Source organism: Bubalus bubalis, chromosome 2 (assembly GCF_019923935.1).
Source record: "Bubalus bubalis isolate 160015118507 breed Murrah chromosome 2, NDDB_SH_1, whole genome shotgun sequence".
NCBI classification, from domain to species: Eukaryota; Metazoa; Chordata; class Mammalia; order Artiodactyla; family Bovidae; genus Bubalus; species Bubalus bubalis.
The window spans coordinates 142,125,763-142,149,723 of NC_059158.1; the positions used below are offsets into that span (position 1 = coordinate 142,125,763).

General features: G+C 40.8%; 2 protein-coding genes across 2 annotated transcripts in view; one reads left to right on the plus strand and one right to left on the minus strand.

Annotated features, from left to right (window-relative positions):
- The window catches only part of TRAK2 (trafficking kinesin protein 2), a 74,958-nt gene extending 68,158 nt beyond the window's left edge, over positions 1-6,800 (minus strand). Inside the window, exon 1 of the mRNA XM_044937232.1 lies at positions 6,531-6,800. The gene's annotated coding sequence lies outside the window, so the exon portion shown is untranslated. The remainder of the gene's footprint in view (positions 1-6,530) is intronic.
- Positions 6,801-6,862: 62 nt separating this feature from the next.
- Positions 6,863-23,961, plus strand: part of STRADB (STE20 related adaptor beta) — a 31,305-nt gene continuing 14,206 nt past the window's right edge. The window contains exons 1-3 of the mRNA XM_006080529.3: positions 6,863-7,126; positions 10,571-10,668; positions 14,080-14,160. Of these exons, the coding sequence (XP_006080591.1) occupies positions 10,657-10,668; positions 14,080-14,160 (93 nt within the window). The 5' untranslated portion in view covers positions 6,863-7,126; positions 10,571-10,656. The remainder of the gene's footprint in view (positions 7,127-10,570; positions 10,669-14,079; positions 14,161-23,961) is intronic.

Consider the following 23,961-nt stretch of genomic DNA (forward strand, 5'->3'; position numbering starts at 1 on the left):
TTTACCCATTCACCTGTCAATGGACATGGTTGTTTCCATGCCTTGGCTATTGTGAATAGCGCAGCTATGAACACAGGGGTGCTTGTATCTTTTTGAATTATAGCTTTGTCCAGATGTTTGCCCAGAAGTGAGATTGCTGGATCATATGGTAATTCTGTTTTTAGTTTTCTGAGGAATTTCCATACTGCTGTCCACAGTGATTGCACCAATTTACATTCCCACCAACAATGTAGGAGGGGGAACAAGTTTCTAAGTGGAAAATGACATTTGAAAAATAAATTTGGAGTCAGAATACAGGATAAATTTCAGGAATGGAGAGATTAGAGACAGAAAATTAAGAAATTTTATTATTATGCCTGAATTATTGTAATAAAGGCATAAACTATGTATACAGAAGCAGTAAGAAGGATGTGTGCAATTTGTGAAACGGTAAAATAGGACTTAACTGTTAAGTAGAGATTAGATGAACTTTATCCTCTCCTAAAAGATTATTACTTCTAATATACACCTCAATCATTTGGTTTAAAAACCTATACAATTTTACTTGCCCCTCACTCCCTAGAGTTCTCTTTCTCAGACATTTGCTGCCTCCCATCCCCCAGACTGGCTTTTCCAACCACATAATATATTCCAGCCAAAACAAAGGACTGTATTTACTAGTTCCCTAGACACACCAGGAAATTCCCAAACCAATGACTTTGCTCATGCCATGTCTTCTTTAACATCCTCTCCCCATTCTATGTATCCAAAGTCTAGACATTATTCACATCCGAGGTCAATGCTACTTTTTCTATCTAGCTCTCCCAGAAGCCCCAACTCAGAGCAAGCATTGCCTCCCAATACTCTTCATTTTCCTCTAAAACACTTTTTTCAAAAACCTTACACTTGTTCCTTATTTCTTCTGACAAACTGTACTCTCCATGGCAAACACACCCAATTTATTTCCTCCTCCTTTCATACGTAACTGAAGATCTTAATAAATAATACATGGCAACAGTAATGATCTTGATAAATAATATATGGCAATTATATATGGCTAAAAGCACAGACTCTGAAGACAGCCTGTTTGAGTTTGAATCTTAATACTGCCATTTATTAGCTATGTGACCATGGGCAAGTTACTTAGTCTCTCTGTGCTTCAATATCTTTATGCATAATGTAGAGATAATAAAAGTAGATCCTGGAGAAGGAAATGCCAACCCACTCCAGCATTCTTGCCTGGGAAATCCCAAGGACAAGAAGGCTGGTGGGCTACAGTCTGTAGGGTCGCAAGGGTTGGACACGACTTAGCGACTAAACCACCACAGCAAGAGTAGATATTTCATAAAGCTGTCAGAGGAGTTGGCTTAGAATAGAATAAGTACTATAAAAGTGTCTATTAAATACAGTGGAAAAATACTAAATATTCTGTGATAGGTGAGTGAAGCTTTATTTACAGAAAGCAAAATGTCAAAAGCAAAGCCAGTCTCTAGGTACAAAATAGGTATATACAGATTCTTCTTAAATCTATGTACGTCCTAAGGGTTGCTGCTGCTAAGTCGCATCAGTCGTGTCCGACTCTGTGAGACCCCATAGACGGCAGCCCACCAGGCCCCCCCGTCCCTGGGATTCTCCAGGCAAGAACACTGGAGTGGGTTGCCATTTCCTTCTCCAATGCATGAAAATGAAAAGTGAAAGTGAAGTCGCTCAGTCGTGTCCGACTCTTAGCGATCCCCATGGACTGCAGCCTACCAGGCTCCTCCATCCATGGGATTTTCCAGGTGAGAGTATTAGAGTGGGGTGCCATTGCCTTCTCTGGCCCTAAGGGTTAGCTGTGCCCTTTTAAATCTTCCTTATATTAACAACGATCTTGGTATGTCGAACAATTTAGTTTGACGTTTCAATATTCTGAGAAAATATTTAGTTCAGCTTCCTGTGACAATAAGACAACCAATTGATCTTCTTGCCTCCAGTCTTACCCTCTTTATCCTTCCATGGCTCACAGAGTATCTTTCTAAAATGCAGACCTAATGTTTTCCCACTGCTGCAAATCCCCTCCATTCTACCTCCCTTAGGATAAAGTTTAAAATCCTTAGAGTCTCATACACATTATCCAAAATGGCCCCTGCCTTGTCTTCAGAATCATCTCTCAACACTTTTTACCATGAAACCTAATCACCTGGCCACACCTCAAAGACTTTTTGTATATCATTCCTTTGCTAGAACATCTCTCCATTCATTTGCTAGGACCACCATAACAAAATACCGATGGATAAAGAATCTGCCTGCAAAGCAGGAGATGTGGGTTTGACCCCTGCATCAGCCAGATTCCTTGGTGGAGGAAATGGCAACCCACTCCAGTATTCTTGCCTGAAAAATCCCATGGACAGAAGGGCCTGGCGGGCTATATAGTCCACAGGGTTACAAAGAGTCAGACACGACTCAGTAACTAAGCACAAGCTAGGTAGCTTAAACAACAGAAGTTTATTTGCTCACAGTTCTGGAGGCTAGAAGTCCAAGATCAAAGTACCAGCAAGACTGGCTTCTCCCGAGGCTTACATATGGCTGCCTTCTCGAAGTATCCTCACGTGGTCTTTTTTCTATGTGCACATGTTCTCAATGTCTCTTTTGTGTCCAAAGTTCCTCTTTTATAAAGATACCAGTCAGAATGAATTATACCCTAAAGGTCTCATTTTAACTTAGTTACCTCTTCAAAGGCCCTATCTCTAAATATAGTCATATTCTGAGGTTATGGGGGCTAGGGCTTCAATTTACAAATTTTGGAGAAACACAACTGAGCCCACAATAAGGCCTTCTTCTTTTCTTTGGTCAGGCTAATTCCTATTTGTTTTTCCAAGATTGGCCCAAGTCTTCCTATCCAGGCAGATTTCATTGCCCTGTCTCTGTGTTCCCACAGTACTTCTGTGTGCTGCTCACTCATAAACACACTATCCCAATTGTCTCTTTCCTTCTTCAGATTGTATTCCTTAAGAGCAGAGAATAAATCTCTAGCACTTAGCACAGTATCTATCCCATTGAAGAGATTTACTAAAGATTTGATTATTTAGGGAACACAGAAGAAAGAATATGAGCTTTGAATAAAGGCAAGCATGAGTTCAAATCCTGGTTCTAATATGCACCTATGATTTTAAACCGGAGAAGGCAATGGCAACCCACTCCAGTGTTCTTGCCTGGAGAATCCCAGGGACGGGGGAGCCTGATGGGCTGCCATCTATGGGGTCGCACAGAGTTGGACACGACTGAAGCAACTTAGCAGCAGCAGCATGATTTTAAACAAGTCATTAAATGTTGATCTTCCATTCTACATAAGGTAGTTATAAAGATAAATGACTTAATTATAATATAAACATCCATTTTTAGGGTTGGTAGATAGTGAGTGAGTGAAGTTGCTCAGTCATGTCCAACTCTTTGCAACCCTGTGGACTGTAGCCTACCAGGCTCTTCTGTCCATGGGATTTTCCAGACAAGAACACCAGACTGGGATGCCATCTCCTTCTCCAGGAGATCTTCCCAACCCAGGGATTGAACCCGGGTCTCCTGCATTGTAGGCAGAATGCAGAACAGTTTACCGTCTGAGCCACCAGGGAAGCTGGTGGTACACAGTAGATGCTCGCTAAACATTAGAGTACAGATTCTGGGATTGCCTGGGTTTGAGACCCAATTTCCCCACTTAGTAGCTGAATGACCTCGGGTATGTTAACGTCCCTCTGCTTCAGTTGCTTATCTAAATAAACATTTCTCACTGCTAATGTGGGGATATTTACTATTATATGATTATTTAAGATCTGAACAAATATGGCTGGATATCATGAGTAATTTAGTTCCTTCAATTATAAAGTTATTTTAAATGTGAATATTACTTAAATGCCTCAGATTTCTTACCAACCACATAGGATAGTAACTAAAGAGGTTCAAAAACTGGTATGGATGATATAAGTAAAGATCAAAATAAACATGAAATAATAAATTTTCATGTGTCTCATTCCTTATTTTGGTGTTTAAACATCCTGGGTATTGAAGTAAAAATCTTAATCAAGTTTTTCTACTCTCTGTGACTACGGATGTTAATCATTTGTAGTAGAGAATACTACTTCTTGGCTCAATTTTTCAATTTCAGAACCACTAAACCTTTGAACTAGAAAGGCCAATCCCATCATGGCTTACCTAAGTAAACAGGTGGATTTGTAATGGGCTCTTAGGGTCTTAATGAAAAGCTCTGTGAAGGACAGGCATTGCAAGCAGAGAGAACACCTGGTTCACAAGTACTAAAGCGGGGTTCATCTTTTATTCTAGATATTCAAGGTATGTAGTAGGAACTAGTATTAGAAAATAATGCTGGAAAATGCTTTTTAATCATCCAACCTTTAAGGTCAGCAATAGGTAAAAGTTATCTGACCTATAACTTTGAAGTAAGGCAGATCTAGGTATGAATCTCCACTTGTTACATAAGCAGTTTTAGAGCCTTAGATTATGCAAGGGGGTTATTATAGTGATTAACTGATCAAATGCACATAGAGCTCATAACTGAGATGCCTGGCTGACTGGGAGGTACCTAGCCACACAGTGACCCCATGGACTGTAACCTGCCAGGCTCCTCTGTTCATGGAACTCTCCAGGCAAGAATACTGGAGTGAGTATCCATTCCCTTCTCCAGGGGAATTCTTCCTGATCCAGGAATCAAACCCAGGTCTCCTGCATTGCAGGCAGATTCTTTACCATCTGAGCCACCAGGGAAGGCCCAATAGTGATTAATCAATCAAATGTATGGAGAGCTTATAACTGATATGCCTGGCTGATTGAGAGTAATCAAATGTTTGTCTTTCTCACACCTGTAATCATATGAATAAACACCTGTAAAATATCTTAAAACCATCTTTCACATAGTATGTATTTGCTGAGTGTCTGAGGCTTACTGAAAATGACTTAATTTTAAAAACAGAAAGCTGGCCAGTGCTTTCCCCAGCCACCCAGGCAGCCTTCCAGCTAGAGCCCCCGCCTCCACATCTCCTTCAGAAATTGAGACCCGATCATCCTGCTCACTCTGCAGCAAGAAATCCAGACTTTCAGGGAGAGGAGGGAACATCAAACAGAAAGTCCACAAGGACATAGTCTCATCAGGAAAAACTCTCCCCAAACTGCAGAGCCTCAGGTCAGAGGGTAGGGGGTGTGGGATGGAAGAGGCTCCTCTGGTCAGCTGGGTGAAGTGAAGAAGGTAGGTGGGACTTCCAAGTTCTGGAAACACCTTGGAATCTTCCCCAAGTAGCTGTCAACAGGTCTCCCCTTCACACAGACTGCTGCTGCTGCTGCTAAGTCGCTTCAGTTGTGTCCGACTCTATGCAACCCCATAGATGGCAGCCCACCAGGCTTCCCTGTCCCTGGGATTCTCCAGGCAAGAACACTGGGGTGGATTGCCATTTCCTTCTCCAATGCATAAAAGTGAAAGTGAAGTCGCTCAGTTGTGTCCAACTCTTAGTGACCCCATGGACTGCAGCCTACCAGGCTCCTCCATCCATGGGATTTTCCAGGCAAGAGTACTTTAGTGGGGTGCCATCGCCTTCTCCGTCACATAGACAGAAGTCAACAAAAAAAGAAATCTGCCTGATTAGAAGATAAAACAACAGAAAGCTGGGATAACGGCCGAGATAAACAAGTGTCTTCATCCCTGCCCATTCTCCTCACCAGTGTCTTTCACAATTTCTTCCCAAGTATCACCACACCAGCAGTAACATGCTATCTGGAGATCACTGCAGCTCAGACTTCCAATTCTATAGCAAAGATTAGAAGGCCAGGGGGGAAAAAATCACTGAAATAGATAAAACAAAACTGGAAGAATTCATTTCCTTTTTTACCCTATAGTCCATTATCGCTTGATGAATTTCCAGTGAAAAGTTAGTTTTCGACGCAGAAACTGCAGGCTTCAATAAAAGGTCCTTGGGCAAGTAACTGATTTCACGACAATTATAATGACCTAGAAATCTTTTAAGTGTTTAGGAGACTACCTTTACTCTGGTACTAAAAGGACGTCGGTTAATATCCATTATACGCTTCAAACTGAAGGCAAGCGTCTTTCTTTTAAAAGACGTGCGGTGTCTGGCTCAAAATCAATCGCAAGAAAAGCCCAACTCAACACAGAAAGAGCTCTTTTCCACACCCTCTCGTCTCACATCATAGATGGCAACCAAGGCTTGAGATTTAACATCCAGACACTAAAGCGGCTCATCGCTCAACGATGGGGCACCAGGTGGGTGCTGTCCGGCATAGGACGGGATGCTGCCGATCCTGAGAGGTGCAGCTGGTGTGAACCCCGAGGCCAGAGCCTAATGCCCATCACTTAGCACTTACACTTGGGAAACCACCCGCTTCCCATCGCGGGGCTGAGACAAGGGGAGGACACAGTCCTCTGGTACCCCAGTTCCAGGGTCCGCGCGTGACCTCCGAGGACCGGGAGGAGCGCGGGGCGGGGAAGCTCCTCCGCCTTCAAGGGAAGATGGCAAGGGCAAGTTCGGGTCGTAAACGGAAAGGTTACTCACAGGAATGACCTGGCGTCCTCCGTCCAACGCCCAAGCTCCCTCAGGGAAAAGTCTCCAATGAAGCGGCAGCTGGAGAGCAGCAGCCTGCGCGGCCTCCGCTGCCAAAAACTACCTGGGCGTGGCAGGGACGGGCGGGCCACTTCACAACATCATCATTCAGCGACTTCGGTTTTGCAGCGACGCCAGGTCAATGACAGCCCCCACACAATCGGGGAAGAGAGGAGGAGACCCATTCTCCCAGCAGCCTGCACGGCGTCAGCCCACGACCTGCTGGGAATTGTAGTTTCATATAGGCCACGCCCCTTAATTCGAAGGCCACGCCCCTCCCTGCTAGCCCTGAAGCGGGAGGCGGGAGGCGGGAGGCGGGGCAGCGACCCTGGGGCCGGGGTGGGGCGAGTCCAGTCCCGGTGGGCTGCGGGGGTTTGGGGCAGAGTTCCAGGCCCACAGCCCCATTCTGGGTCGCACCGCCCCCTTGGCTCCGCGGCCCGCGCTGGGAGCGGGCCTTGCGCTCTCGCTTTGCCCCCGGGCGGGCCGGGCGCCCAGGGCCCGCACCGCTGGCCGCCTGAGGAGAACCGCTGGCCGTGGTCGCCGCCAGGGTAATGAGGGGAGGCCGGGCAGGGAGGGGAAGGGCTAGGGGCCGATCGCGAAGTGAGGGAGAGCGGCTTAGTCCGCGCGCGCCTCGGGAAACTCGAGGCTAGAACTCGCCGTCATACCTCCAGCCGGAGCCCGGGCGGCTGGCGGAGCCGTGGCGGGGGTCCGGCTTCGCATGAACAGCGGCCCCTGCGCCCCGCGCAGCTCCGGTTCTGCCCGGCGTCCCGGGCCGCGTGGCGGAGAGCACCTGCGTGTGGGTAGGCTGCTCTTGCTGGGGTCGGCGGCGCCAGGTGCGCGGGTCCGGCCGCCCGTGGTGCTCTCCCGGGTCCTGGCACCCCCACCCCTGCTCTCACCTTTGGCCGCACTCATCCACGCGTGGCGTTTCCAAACCCGAGACGCCCTCCGGCCCGGCTCCGTGTGCCACCTTCTGCGAGTTCGCTACAAAGTCCCCTAAAGCAGGACTCGCAAGGAAGCTTTTATATAATTGAATGCAAGCTCTGTTTTCTCCTCGTTAGTTAAGTTCAGGGTTGTGTTTTTCCCTTGTGGATTTGTTGTGTCAAGCACCTTTTCCCTCAAAACGGGATTGGAATTTGTGACAGCGCGTACCTAGCAAAGAGCCTGGCCCACAGTAGGCGCTTAGTAAATATTTTTTGAAAGCTTGAGTCACGATGCTAAGTTTGGAAAATTCTACCGAGTTGTGCGTCGCTATAGTTAAGATTTTATGGGTTCCCAACATCGCTTTGAAAAGTACAGTAATTTTAAGGCTCCACAAAGATTTAAATCGGGCTTTTTTACATTCCCTGTAACAAGGGCCTCTGTTGAATGCTTAAATTAACTCAAAACCCGAGTTCTGTAATTTGCGCATTCTGATTGTTCCAGAAAGTGTTAACCTTTCAGATTAAAGTTTTCAGAGGAACCATTCTTCATTTATTCTTCGTTCAGATGAAGTAATTAATTTGATCTGAATCACCTAGAATAAATTTATTTACAAAGCTTTTTCCTGATTAGCTTTTTAGATACAAGTATGAACGATCACAGTGATGTACATGTGAATACATTCAGAAATACAAGTCTCAACTATGAATTTTTTCAAAAAGATATTCATACCTAGTGAAAGCATGCAGGAGAAAATTATAACAGCAAATTTGACCCCTCCCCCCGCCCTTACCGGGGGCAACTGCTGCCTTGACCTCAAAATGTCTTATAAAATTATCTCTTAATAGTCTGTCACATCTAAAGCAAAATCCTCTGGGATTAAGCCCCGCACAGGGGCAACCCCTTTAGTACTAACAGTTTTCACAGATTGTGTCAGTTTCTTGAGAGTTTTCCTGAAAAATAGATAATGTAGTTGGAGAAGGCAATGGCAACCCACTCCAGTACTCTTGCCTGGAAAATCCCATGGATGGAGGAGCCTGGTGGGCTGCCGTCTATGGGGTCGCACAGAGTCAGACACGACTGAAGTGACTTAGCAGCAGCAGTAGCAGATAATGTAGTTAAAATTTTTTTTTGTTTAAGAAAGAACTTACTATTATTATGTGGAAAAAGCAGGGAACAATCATGAGAACTAGGAAATTCAGTTAATCACCACATCTCTAATCTTGGTTTGTGGGAATGTATGCTGCAAGTGGCCTGGACCTTGTTTGCCTGGGTCACTACTGAGTGTCCCCAGTGCCCAGCACAGCACCTGACCCATGACAGCCATTCATTAAACACTATGGTAAGAATACTTGATTGTTTCAGATAGCAGTGTAATTACTTTCTGCATGTGAATGGTTTCTTCATTTACTTGGATTTTTTTTAGATTACTAGAAGTGAGGATTTTATAGGATCAAAAGGTATCAATGTCTTCATAGTTATCAAAACATTGCCAACTTGCTTTCCAAATGAGCCCTACCATTTGGTACTGCCACCAGTAATAACTGAGTGTACCTTTCAGAGCATCTTCTTAAGCTCTTATATGGATACAGTATTTGGTAATTCTAAGCACTTTCAGATGAAGCAATTCATTTGATCTGAACCACCTGGAAAGTGGGCAGGTATTGCATTATCCCTTTTGTAACACAGCAAACATCAGTGCCTTATTTTTATGATAATGAATGGCAGGAGACAAAAATAATCAAACCCTGTCAGGTCCCCCCCCACACACATCCATTCTTTACCTTTGGTCTGTAGTGAATATCATGAACAAATTGACTTCTTTCCTTAACAATAAAATTAGATGCTGGTCTATAATTTCTGTGGTTTACAAAATCCTTTTCTTTGCCATTTGTTCAGATGTTTGCAGATGCCTTGATCAAACTTGGGAATTTCATTAAAATGAAATAATGAGTCACAGTTTAGGTGAAAGAGAAATTGGGTAGGTGTAAGGGAATACCTCGCACTAGGAAATTTAGAACATTGCCACCCTTTTTAAGCAGAAAGATATGGGAATTTTGGCGGTGCTTTTGTAGCTTCCTGAATGTAAATGTAGTAAGTTACTATTTTAAACCTCTGCATCTGTTGGAGTCTTCATAAACTATTGAGATTAATATGCCATCAGTGAAAGTGGACAGGAATTATTTGTATAATAATCAGTATATTTTTCGTATCTGTCAATAAATTCCAAGAAGAATGGAAATGAGACTAAGAATCATAAGTTAAAAAAATTCAACCTACAGAAAATATTTTCACATTAAAACTGAAAAAAATTTTTGTAAACATATGGCAAGAAGAAAATGTTATTAATTCCTAGTCTGTTACTAATCCTGATTCTTTCCCAAATTTGCTGATCAGTGACCATGAATGATTTAATAGGTAATGAATTGATAAGGAAGCTTTGGAAGATTCAGAGTTTGCTTATAAGTAGAACCATTGGAAATTCTTGGGCATCGTTTGTAGTAAAAGTAGGTCCAAAATTGCCTTTTTGTATTGTTTTTACATTTTGCTTAGGGTTCTTTGAAAGTAGTAGTACAGATAAGGAAGAACAGATGCAGGTAATCAAGGCTTTGGAAATATTCAGAACCTCCTTTCAACTGCACTTTGCCTTTGTGATGGAAATCTGTGAAAGGGAAAGTCGCTCAGTCACGTCAGGCTCTTTGCGATCCCATGGACTATACAGTCCATGGAATTCTCCAGGCCAGAGTACTGTAGTGGGTAGCCTTTCCCTTCTCCAGGGGATCTTCCCAACCCAGGGATTGAACCCAGGTCTCCTGCATTGCTGGTGGATTCTTTACCAGCTGGGCCACCAGAGATGCCCAAGAATACTTTAGTGGGTAATATCTGATATCTCTTGTGTTATCAGATCCGAAATGGCGTTCGGTAAACAGAAATGCTCTTTAAGAACACCTTTCAGAAATGTCAGTAGTCCTTGTGTCAGAGAACAGCTGCCCAAATAGTGGTGGGTTTTGGCAACTAAATCTTTAAGGAATTGTTATGTAAATATGTTATTTTGCTTCTGTTTTTTATACTAGGGTATTTCAGTGTCTTGAAGATTAAAGCAGAAATCTTCTTTGGAATAGATGGATTTTTGTTACTTTCTGTGAACTAAAGCGATTCAATGTCTCTTTTGGTAAGTTTTTATAAATGTGGATCTAATTTTGTATCAACAGAGTAGTTAGATATGATATTAGTGTAAAGCCATAAGAGAAGGAGTACTCTGATGCAATGTTCTTATGCTCTGAGATGTTATTTTGATCTGAATGACTTCTGGTCTTTAAACATAAATTCTCACTGAGTTTTTGTCTCTTTAAAAAAGAGCTTCTCCTATACTTTTCTGATATACTCCCTCTATTCCTTTGTCCCATACACACTTTTTCTCATACATTTACTATCCTTATGTATTCCTCTTCCATCCAGCCTTATTCTTTAAATGTTTCAGAAATCCCTTTTAACAAATTTCCATTTGACTAAAGGTAAGCAAAATAGTATGAAAAATAAGCCCCTTGACTTAGCAAGACAAGATACATTTAGATCAATGTATAATATGATATATAGATACTAACTTGGTTTTTGTTTATATGAAGTTCATGGTATCTAATCTAGATTAAGTAGTTTTAGGACTTTCATTGTGTCATATAAAATATAATACTTTATTTGAATATTTAAATTATTAAAGCAGTGATCTTTTAAAAAGTGGTGGGTGCATATGTAATTTTCAAATACTTTAATATATTATCTCTCTCTTAGTCTTCAAAATTGTTAGTGATTGTCAGGGCAGGTGGTATAATCCTCATTTAGAGTTTGGCCTAAGATTGCAAAGAATTAGAGGCAAGGATCAAACTCATATCTGCCAATTCACTCCATCAGTTGCCAAATCTGAGAGCCAGAACTATGAAGTTAGACTATATTGTAGGTTATTTGGAAAATATAGAATGCATTCACTTTTTGTTTAAAATAAAGTTTATCTACCTAAAAGGGGAGCTTTATATATCTGGAAAATATATTGAGGTGAAATATTACCTCATTTTTCTAACGCAGTATCTGAAAACTTTTTCTTTAGAGAGCCAGGTAGGATTTGTGGGCCAGGTATATATAGGGCCAGATATGATCTATATATCTATATACCCTATATATAGATCACTGCTTTAATAATTTAAATATTAAAATAAAGTATTATATTCTATATAAGACACAATGAAAGTCCTAAAACTGCTTAATCTAGACTAGATACTATGGACTTCATGTAAACAGAAACCAAGTTAGTATCTATATATCTATATACCCTATATATCTATATAGGGCCAGGTATGATCTCCATTAAATTACTCTTCTGTTATCAAAGCAGCCATAGGCAATATGAGTTAAATGCAAATAAAGGTATCTGTGTTTCTGTAAAACTTTACACACTAAAACAGGTGGTGGGTCAGATTTGATTCATGGACCATAGTTTCTGCTCTAAAGGATTATCTAAGATTTAACAATTTATGTCAGTTTGTAGGTTGGATGAGATGTAAAGGAGCATTTGATAGATGAAGATCCTGAGATTCAAAGGGCTATGTGGTTGCCCAGGTTTCCAAATTTGGGGGGGAAGACATCTTACTTAATCTATTATTTCATAATTATGGATTTTTTGGGAAAAACAGAATTTGATAGTGGGTCATTTATATTTGTTCAGTTTGTTGATAATTTTAGTTTATATTCTTCTTGCAATGATGAAATATTTAGACTTTTTTGAATCAAAACCTTCATGTTTTCTCCTCAATGAGATATTTGTGCAACTCAGATAAAGTTAATGAAGGATTCCTCCCTGTTCAAAGTTTACTGTCTGTTTGACAGGTAGGAAATAGTGTTTTCAAAGGAGCAGCAAGTAACAAAATTCCACACTCTTAGAAAAAAAGCAGGTGTTCAGCATAAACCATGTTGTTTGCACAAACAGTTTAGGCACCATGATCCATTCTTATCAAGGAATGGTGGGAACCCTCCCAAAATCCGAGTTCCTAGATACCAGCCAAGTGTCAGCCTTGTAATCAGGCCTTTCCAAGGAGAGCAGTTTTAGGCCTGCTATGTTAACCCCTTTTCACACAAAGTATTAGTGATTATTGTGAAAGATTCAGGGTAAATGTTGGAAAATATATTTAAGTACCAAATAACATATAAATGACCTAACTGGTGATTATTTTTTATATGAACAACAATAGTATCTTCAAAAACTGTTTTATTATAAATTTTATTCACCCTACACAAACCAATAGAAATTTGCAAAGGAAATGATTCTACAGCTATCTAGACACTCTTAGCTCCTGTTGTTCGGGGGAAAATTTTACATAAAATGGTAGGGATCTATTTAAGAGTATTGTAGTAAGATTGATAACATATACATACTATAGGAATTAAATTTAATCAGTAATTTAGGCTAACTGGGAAAATTATTAGTTTGATTAGTGAGAAATTATGGCATATTTTTAGAGAAAGGAAGTTTGATTAAGTAAGTGACTGAAACCATTAAGTAGACATGGATGGATTTTTCTTAAAGACTCAGTTGATGTTATACTGTAGTAGTGAAAAGTGAAAGTGTTAGTCACTCAATCTGACTCTGACTCAGTCACTCAGTCTGACTCAGTCACTCGTGTCTGACTCTTTGTGACTGCATGGACTGCAGCCCACCAGGCTCCTCTGTCCATGGAATTCTCCAAGCAAGAATACTGGAGTGGGTAGCCTTTCCCCACTGCAAGGGATCTTCAGGACCCAGGAATCAAACCCAGGTCTCCCGTATTACAGGCATATTCTTTACTGTTTGAGCCATGAGGGGCCCAATTATACATTAATGTTCATATAAAAATGAATGTTCATGAGATGCTTGACATTAATTAAAAATCTCTTTCATATAGCTTGTTTATACTTTTTGGGGGGCATATTTTCTTCCTAAATAATGTAACATCAGCTTCACATTGCTAACATGTTTAGGTGTTACATTTCTTTATTGACAGTATGTGATAATAGAACCTTGAGTTAAAATGCAGGAAAATGTAAATTGTGATAATGGAACTAAGTCTCTTAATTTGATTTGAGTTGGTTAGAAATCTTTATCACTTTATAAAACAACATTGGTTCCAAATATATGTGGTTTAAATATAGATAAACATGGTTCCTACACCTGAGGGAAAAAATCTGAAGATCAAGATAAAATGATATGAGTACAACGAAATAATCTCTAGCTAAATACTCAGAAGAAAACTGCAAAGATGATGAAAAAGTTAAATACTAGCACCTGCAGTAAGAATGAATTGATATTACCTCCAGGGTAGAGAGCAAGAGTCAGAGATAGCACCAAGTAACACTACAGCAGATATGAAGTTTGTCTTCTGCATACCCAGCTGCTTCTCCCTTCTCTCCCCGTATGAATCCTGGCTCCAGTTCAGGCTCCTGCATGTTGTCCTTTCTCTCTGTTCCTCACTCTAGTCAACAAACTTTTTTGGATCCATGTGCCACCCTTACAGTGTTTTTGATTTTTCACTTATTTAATATATTTCTGACTTTACAGGATTGTTTCTGCACCTCACGAACACAAGTTGAATCACTCAGACCTGAAAAACAGTCTGAAACCAGTACGCATCAAAATTTGGTAAGAAAATGGTTGAGTACAAATGTTCTTCTTCTGCTTCCTGTAATGCCATTTTATAGAACATAATTCTTGGTTCTCCTTTATCTCTTTTTCTTTTCTTCTTATTCTTTTTTCTTCCTCTACTTAAGCTGTTCTCCAGAAGTCTATAATTGATCTCTGCTCTTCTGCCTAAACAGACTCTCCCTGAGCAGTCTCACAGGCTCCTGTGGTTTCAGTTGCTCATATTTCAGATTGTCCAGAGGTACCTAAGGTTATCCTTCAGGTTGATAGGGGACCCAGTCATCAGGCAGGACTGATGATTCTCAAATTTTTACCTGCCACTTTGACTCTTTCCTGAGTATCAGATATGTCTATAGAATACCTCTGGCTAGAGTTTTCAAAGCTATCTCTATAGCAAATTGAGTAAAACCTTAATCTTCTCTCAGACCTCACTGACCTATTGAATTTCCAGCTTTGGCAAATGAAAATCCATCTGCTAAATCACCCTCACTGGGAACTTTGTAGTTATCCTCACACTGCCTCTTCCTTTGCCCTTACATCTAGTTATATACCAAGTCTCTGAAATGCCCATGAGTCCATCCCCTCCTTCACCTGATCACTGTTACTACTCAAATCTCATCATCTCTCACCTGGACTATTGTAGGTAAACTCATTGCTTGTAGTTTCCTAGTCATACGTATAACCTCTTATGATCTCTCACTTAGGTCAGTATTCAACACTGTTACCTCAACAGGCCTGTTTGTGCCACTTTCCAGCTTTAAAATTGCCATTGATTTCCTAAATCCTATTGGATAGAGCCTAAATTTCTTAATGTGGTATAAGGACTTTTAATGGTGTGGAATCTGTCTGATTTTTGAGTTTCATTTATTACTACTGAGTCTTAGCACATACTTTTATTTCTGCTTGAAATACCCTTCTCAATTTTCTGCCTCTAAAATTCTTCCTCTTGCTTAAAGAGTTGGCTCAAATATCACATCTGAAGCCTTTGCTCTTGTATCTTTAATTCTGTTATGCTCCTGCAGATCTTAGACATCCTCATAAAAAGGCATTTACTATATTAATCTCACAATGACTGATGCATATGTCTCTCCACATGAGCCCCCCAAAATAGGCATCCTGTCTTATTTGTCATCCCTGGGTAATAACATTAAATAATATTTAAAGAAACATGCTGATAAATAAATGTTTCTCTGGGATCTTCCACCTTTAATCTCTAAATCTTTATTTTATAATTATTTCTATAAAATAGAACCTGCCTTGCAAATACCTTAGTCCTACAAAATAGAGTAATCTTAGTTTTGTTTATAAATTTATCCTGATCTTATCTTCAGTTGTCATCATTTTTGTCATTTCACTTTTTACTTACTTTTAAGTCTTCTAGTTACATACCCTTTTGTACAATAGAATACAGTATCCAGTCCTAGTTTTCATTCACATATTACCCTTCAGACTGAGGTAGAGTTTAGAAAGTAAAGTGTCTGTTGTTGGCTCTTTGCTGTTACCAAGAGAGAGGCCTAGAATTCAGGAAACTTCCACAAGTGCTGCTTTTTTTTTTTTTCCCAGCAGGAGCGAGAAGTAGGGGAAATATTGTGGTAGGATACAAACAACATAAAATTTACCATCTAACCATTTTTAAGTATATAGTTCAGTGGCATCAAATAACTCATAATATTGTACAAGCATCACTGCTCTTCATCTCCATAACTCCCCACCTCTTGGAAACGACAATTCTACTTTCTGTCTCTGATATTTGACTACTCTAAGTACCAATATAAGTACCGTATTTATTATTTTCTGACTGAGAATTTTCAGTTAGCATAATATCCTCAAGGTTCATTGGTATTGCAGCATATTGCAGAATTTCCTTAATCTTTAAGGTTGAATACTTCTTCATTATATGTGTACACTATATTTTGCTTCTTCATTTATTTGCTGTTGAAAACTTGGGTTGCTTCCACATTGCAGCTATTGTGAAGAATGGTGCTTCTATGAACATCGATATACAAATCTCTTTGAGATTGTAATTTCAGTTCTTTTAGGTACATACCCAGAAGTGAAATTGCTGGATCATATGGTAATTCTATTTAAATTTATTGAGGAGCCACCATACTGTTTTCCACAGTAGCTGTACCATTTTACCTTCCCACCAGCAGTGCATAAGAGTTCCAGTTTCTCTACATTCTCTCCAAAACTCAGTATTTTCTGCTTTTTGATAACAGCCATTGTAAAGGATGGGAGTTGGTATCTCATGGTAGTTTTGATTTATATTTGCCTAATAAACTGTGGGAAATTCTGAAAGAAATGGGACTACCAGACCACCTGACCTGCCTCTTGAGAAACCTATATGCAGATCAGGAAGCAACAGTTAGAACTGGACATGGAACAACATTGTCTTTGAAAGGAGGTAGGAAAAAATATAAAAGAAAAAAGAGAGGCAAAAGAGGTAGGGATGGAGATCCATTCCGGAAAGGGAGCCTTAAAAAAAGAGAGAAGTTTCCAAACACCAGGAAACACTCTCACTGTGTTTCCTGTGGAGAGCCTTGGGACCTCAGAGGGCAACATAACCGGGAGGAAAAATAAACAAATAATTAAAACCCACAGATTCCGTGCCCAACGGTAACTCCCAGCGGAGAAGCAGCTCAGACGCCCGCATCCACCACTAGCAAGCGGGGGCTGGGCAGGGAAGTGCGGCCTGCATTGTGTAGGGTAAGGACTGGGCCTGAATGCCCCGAGGGCAATCTGAGGGAAGTAACTTGAGATAGCAAACCAGACTGTGGGATAGCTACCCCACGAAAAGCCCTAACCTAAGACACCGTCAGGCCCTCTCACACAACAAAGGACTGAGCAGAGCTAGCCGGCTGCAGACCGGCCCATCCCCCACTGGAGACAGGCAGGTGAGGGCTGCCAGAGCCAGAAGGGGGCAATTGCGGCCACAGAGAGGCATCACCTACAAAACTGCAAGCAGGCTTCGTTGCTAACCAAGACTTCTTGGGATTCTGGATGGTCGAATTGCCTGAGAAGGTGCACTGGTTGTACACCCAGAAAACCAAGTGGCAGGGGTGGGGGAGGCAATAAGTCACAGCAACCATGCTCGCCAAACACCTGGTCACCTAAGCTGCTCGGACCTGGGAAGGGCACAAAACGCAGGCCCAACCAAGTCTGTGCCTTTGAGGAGTACCCGAGCACCTGAACCTGAGCGGCTTAGACCTGGGAAGTGCATACAACCCAGGGCCGGCCTCAGACAGTTCCCAGCAGAGCAACCTAGAGCCTAAGCAGTGTAGACAGGGAAAGCACACATGCCGTGAGCATGGGCAAACCCAGTGTGGCTGAGACACTGCGAGCACATGCCAGTGTTATTTATTTGCAGTGTTCCTCCCTCCCCACAGCACGACTGAACAAGGGAGCCTAAAAAAGTGTCCACCACCGCCCCCTTGTGTCAGGGCGGAAATTAGACACTGAGGAGACCAGCAAACAGAAGAAGCTAAAACTGAGGGAACCGCCTTGGAAGTGACAGATGGAGAAGCCTTGAGGCTACTGTAAGAATAAGACTGAAAACCAGAAGCAGGAGGCTTAAGTCCAAATCCTGAGAACACCAGAGAACTCCTGACTCCAGGGAACATTAATTGATAGGACCTCATCAAACACTTCCATACCTACACTGAAACCAAGGGCCAACAAGTTCCAGAGCAAGACATACCACACAAATTCTCCAGCAACATGGGGACATACCCCTGAGCTTCAATATAAAGGCTCCTAAAGTCACTCCAAACCCATTGACATCTCATAACTCATTACTGGACACTTCATTGCACTCCAGAGAGAAGAAATCCAGCTTCACCCACCAGAACACCCGCACAAGCTTCCCTAACCAGGAAATCTTGACAAGCCACCCATCCAACCCCACCCACAGGGAGGAAACTCCACAATAAAGAGAACTCCACAAACTTCCAGAATATGGAAAAGCCACCCCAAACACAACAATATAAACAAGATGAGGAGTCAGAGAAATACCCAGCAGGTAAAGAAACAGGATAAATGCCCACCAAACCAAACAAAAGGAAGAGATAGGGAATCTACCTGATAAAGAATTCTGAATAATGATAGTGAAAATGATCCAAAATCTTGAAAACAAAACGGAGTTACAGATAAATTGCCTGGAGACAAGGATTGAGAAGATGCAAGAAAGGTTTAACAAGGACCTAGAAGAAATAAAAAAGAGTCAATATATAATGAATAATGCAATAAATGAGTTCAAAAACACTCTGGAGGGAACCACCAGTAGAACAATGGAGGCAGAAGATAGGATAAGTGAGATAGAAGGCAGAATGGTAGAAATAAATGAAACAGAGAGGAAAAAAGAAAAACGAATTAAAAGAAATGAGGACAATCTCAGAGACCTCTGGGACAATGTTAAATACCCCAACATTTGCATCATAGAGGTACCAGAAGAAGAAGACAAAAAGAAAAACCATAAGAAAATACTTCAGGAGATAATAGTTGAAAACGTCCCTGAAATGGGGAAGGAAATAATCGCCCAAGTCCAAGAAACCCAGAGAGTCCCAAACAGGAGAAAGCCAAGGCAAAACACCCCAAGACACATATTAATCAAATTAACAAAGATCAGACACAAAGAACAAATATTAAAAGCAGCAAGGGAAAAACAACAAATAACACACAAGGGGATTCCCATAAGGATAACAGCTGATCTTTCAATAGAAACTCTTCAGGCCAGGAGGGAATGGCAGGACATACTTAAAGTGATGAAAGAAAATAACCTACAGCCCAGATTACTGCACCCAGCAAGGATCTCATTCAAATATGAAGGAGAAATCAAAAGCTTTACAGACAAGCAAAAGCTCAGAGAATTCAGCACCACCAAAGTAAAGTAGCTCTCCAACAAATGCTAAAGGATCTTCTCTAGACAGGAAACACAAAAAGGGTATATAAACTCGAACCCAAAACAATAAAGTAAATGGCAATGGGATCATACTTATCAATAATTACCTTACATGTAAATGGGTTGAATGCCCCAACCAAAAGACAAAGACTGGCTGAATGGATACAAAAACAAGACCCCTATATATGTTGTCCATATATAGGGGACATATATAGCGGTCCATATGAGGTGATGGAATTCCAGTTGAGCTATTTCAAATCCTGAAAGATGATGCTGTGAAAGTGCTGAACTCAATATGCCAGCAAATTTGGAAAACACAGCAGTGGCCACAGGACTGGAAAAGGTCAGTTTTCATTCCAATCCCAAAGAAAGGCAATGCCAAAGAATGCTCAAACTACCACACAATTGCACTCATCTCACACGCTAGTAAAGTAATGCTCAAAATTCTCCAAGCCAGGCTTCAGCAATATGTGAACCGTGAACTTCCATATGTTGAAGCTGGTTTTAGAAAAGGCAGAGGAACCAGAGATCAAATTGCCAACATCTGCTGGATCATCAAAAAAGCAAGAGAGTTCCAGAAAAACATCTATTTCTGCTTTATTGACTATGCCAAAGCCTTTGACTGTGTGGATCACAAAAAACTGTGGAAAATTCTGAAAGAGATGGGAATACCAGACCACCTGACCTGCCTCTTGAGAAACCTATATGCAGGTCAGGAAGCAACAGTTAGAACTGGACATGGAATAACAGACTGGTTCCAAATAGGAAAAGGAGTACGTCAAGGCTGTATATTGTCACCCTGCTTATTTAACTTCTATGCAGAGTACCACATGAGAAACGCTGGGCTGGAAGAAGCACAAGCTGGAATCAAGATTGCCAGGAGAAATATCAGTAACCTCAGATATGCAGATGACACCACCCTTATGGCAGAAAGTGAAGAGGAACTAAAGAGCCTCTTGAAGAAATGAAAGTGGAGAGTGAAAAAGTTGGCTTAAAGCTCAACATTCAGAAAACGAAGATCATGGCATCCAGTCCCATCACTTCATGGGAAATAGATGGGGAAACAGTGGAAACAGTGTCAGACTTTATTTTTTTAGGCTCCAAAATCACTGCAGATGGTGACTGCAGCCATTAAATTAAAAGACGCTTACTCCTTGAAAGAAAAGTTATGACCAACCTAGATAGCATATTGAAAAGCAGAGACATTACTTTGCCAACAAAGATCCATCTAGTCAAGGCTATGGTTTTTCCAGTGGTCATGTATGAATGTGAGAGTTGGACTGTGAAGAAAGCTGAGCGCCGAAGAATTGATGCTTTTGAACTGTGGTGTTGGAGAAGACTCTTGAGAGTCCCTTGAACTGCAAGGAGATCCAACCAGTCCATTCTGAAGGAGATCAGCCCTGGGATTTTTTTGGAAGGAATGATGCTGAAGCTGAAACTTTGGCCACCTCATGCGAAGAGTTGACTCATTGGAAAAGACTCTGATGCTGGGAGGGATTGGGGGCAGGAGGAGAAGGGGATGACAGAGGATGAGATGGCTGGATGGCATCACTGACTCGATGGACGTGAGTCTGAGTGAACTCCTGGAGTTGGTGATGGACAGGGAGGCCTGGTGTGCTGCGATTCATGGGGTCGCAGAGTCGGACACGACTGAGCAACTGAATTGAACTGAACTGATATATGTTGTCTGTATATAGGGGTCTTGAGAGACCCACGTCAAAACAAGGGACACATACAGACTGAAAGTGAAGGGCTGGAAAAAGATATTCCACGCAAATAGAGACTAAAAAAAAGCAAGAGTACCAATACTCATAATCAGATAAAATAGACTTTAAAACAAAGGCTTGAAAAGAGACGAAGAAGAACACTACATAATGATCAAAGGATCAATCCAAGAAGAAGATATAACAATTATAAATATATATGCACCCAACATAGGAGCAGCGCAATATGTAAGACAAATGCTAACAAGTGTGAAAGGGGAAATTAACAATAACACAATAATGGTGGGAGACTTTAATACCCCACTCACACATATGGATATATCAACTAAACAGAAAATTAACAAGGAAACACAAACTTTAAAGGATACAATAGACCAGGTAGACCTAATTAATATCTATAAGACATTTCACCCCAAAACAATGAATTTCACCTTTTCTCAAGTGCACATGGAAACTTCTCCAGGATAGATCACATCCTGGGCCATAAATCTAGCCTTGGTAAATTCACCAAAATTGAAATCATTCCAAGCATGTTTTCTGACCACAATGCAGTAAAATTAGATCTCAATTACAGGAGAAAAACTATTTTAAAATTCCAACATATGGAGGCTGAATAACATGCTGCTGAATAACCAACAAATCACAAAATAAATCAAAAAAGAAATCAAAGTATGCATAGAAACAAATGAAAATGAAAACAACCCAAAACCTGTGGGATACTGTAAAAGCAGTGCTAAGGGGAAGGTTCATAGCAATACAGGCATACCTCAAGAAACAAGAAAAAAGTCAAATAAATAACCTAACTCTACGCCTAAAGCAACTAGAAAAGGAAGAAACAAAGAACCCCAGGGTTAGTAGAAAGAAAGAAATCTTTAAAATTAAGGCAGAAATAAATGCAAAAGAAGAAAAGAGACCATAGCAAAAATCAACAAAGCTAAAAGCTGGTTCTTTGAAAGGATAAATAAAATTGACAAACCATTAGCCAGACTCATCAAGAAACAAAGGGAGAAAAATCAAATCAATAAAATTAGAAATGAAAATGGAGAGATCACAACAGACAACACAGAAATACAAAGGCTCATATGAGACTACTATCAACAATTATATGCCAATAAAATGGACGACTTGGAAGAAATGGACAAATTCTTGGAAATGTACAACTTTCCAAAACTGAACCAGGAAGAAAGAAAATCTTAACAGACCCATCTCAAGCATGGAAATTGAAACTGTAATCAGAACTCTTCCAGCAAACAAAAGCCCAGGACCAGGCGGCTTCACAGCTGAATTCTACCAAAAATTTAGAGAAGAGCTAACACCTATCCTACTCAAACTCTTCCAGAAAATTGCAGAGGAAGGTAAACTTTCAAACTCATTCATGAGGCCACTATCACCCTAATAGCAAAGCCTGACAAAGATGCCACAAAAAAAGAAAACTACAGGCCAATATCACTGGTGAGCATAAATGCAAAAATCCTTAACAAAATTCTAGTAATCAGAATCCAACAACACATTAAAAAGATCGTACATCATGACCAAGTGGGCTTTATCCCAGGGATGCAAGGATTCTTCAATATCAACAAATCAATCAATGTAATACACCACATTAACAAATTAAAAAGTTAAAGCCATATGATTATCTCAATAGATGCAGAGAAAGCCTTTTACAAAATTCAGCACCCATTTATGATAAAAACCCTCCAGAAAGCAGGAATAGAAGGAACATACCTCAACATAATAAAAGCTATATATGACAAACCCACAGCAAACATTATCCTCAATGGTGAAAAATTGAAAGCATTTCCCCTAAAGTCAGGAACAAGACAAGGGTGCCCACTCTCACCACTACTATTCAACATAGTTTTGGAAGTTTTGGCCACAGCAATCCGAGCAGAAAAAGAAATAAAAAGAATCCAAATTGGAAAAGAAGAAGTAAAACTCTCACTGTTTGCAGATGACATGATCCTCTACATAGAAAACCCTATAGACTCCACCAGAAAATCACTAGAGCTAATCAATGAATATAGTAAAGTTGCAGAATATAAAATCAACACACACAAATCCCTTGCATTCCTATACACTGCTGCTGCTGCTGCTAAGTCACTTCAGTCGTGTCCGACTCTGTGCGACCCTGTAGATGGCAGCCCACCAGGCTCTGCTGTCCCTGGGATTCTCCAGGCAAGAACACTGGAGTGGGTTGCCATTTCCTTCTCCAGTGCATGAAAGAGAAAAGTGAAGGTGAAGTCAGTCAGTCGTGTCCGACTCCTAGTGACCCTGTGGACTGCAGCCTACCAGGCTCCTCCATCCATGGATTTTCCAGGCAAGAGTACTGGAGTGGGGTGCCATTGCCTTTTCCGTCCTATACACTAATAATGAGAAAATAGAGAAATTAAGGAAACAATTCCATTCACCATTACAACAAAAAGAATAAAATACTTAGGAATATATCTACCTAAAGAAACAAAAGACCTATATATAGAAAACTATAAAACACTGGTGAAAGAAATCAAAGAGGACACTAATAGATGGAGAAATATACCGTGTTGATGGATCAGAAGAATCAATATAGTGAAAATGAGTATACTACCCAAAGCAATCTATAGATTCAATGTAATCCCTATCAAGCTACCAATGGTATTTTTTACAGAGCTAGAACAAATAATTTCACAATTTGCATGGAAATACAAAAAACCTCAAATAGCCAAAGCAATCTTGAGAAAGAAGAATGGAACTGGAGGAATCAACCTGCCTGACTTCAGGCTCTACTACAAAGCCACAGTCATCAAGACAGTATGGTACTGGCACAAAGACAGAAATATAGATCCATGGAACAAAATAGAAAGCCCAGAGATAAATCCACGCACCTATGGACACCTTATCTTTGACAAAGGAGGCAAGAATATACAATGGAGAAAAGACAATCTCTTTAACAAGTGGTGCCGGGAAAACTGGTCAACAACTTTTAAAAGAATGAAACTATAACACTTTCTAACACTATACACAAAAATAAACTCAAAATGGATTAAAGATCTATACATAAGACCAGAAACTATAAAACTCCTAGAGAAGAACATAGGCAAAAGACTCTCTGACATAAATCACAGCAGGATCCTCTATGACCCACCTCCCAGAATATTGGAAATAAAAGCAAAAATAAACAAATGGGACCTAATTAAAATTAAA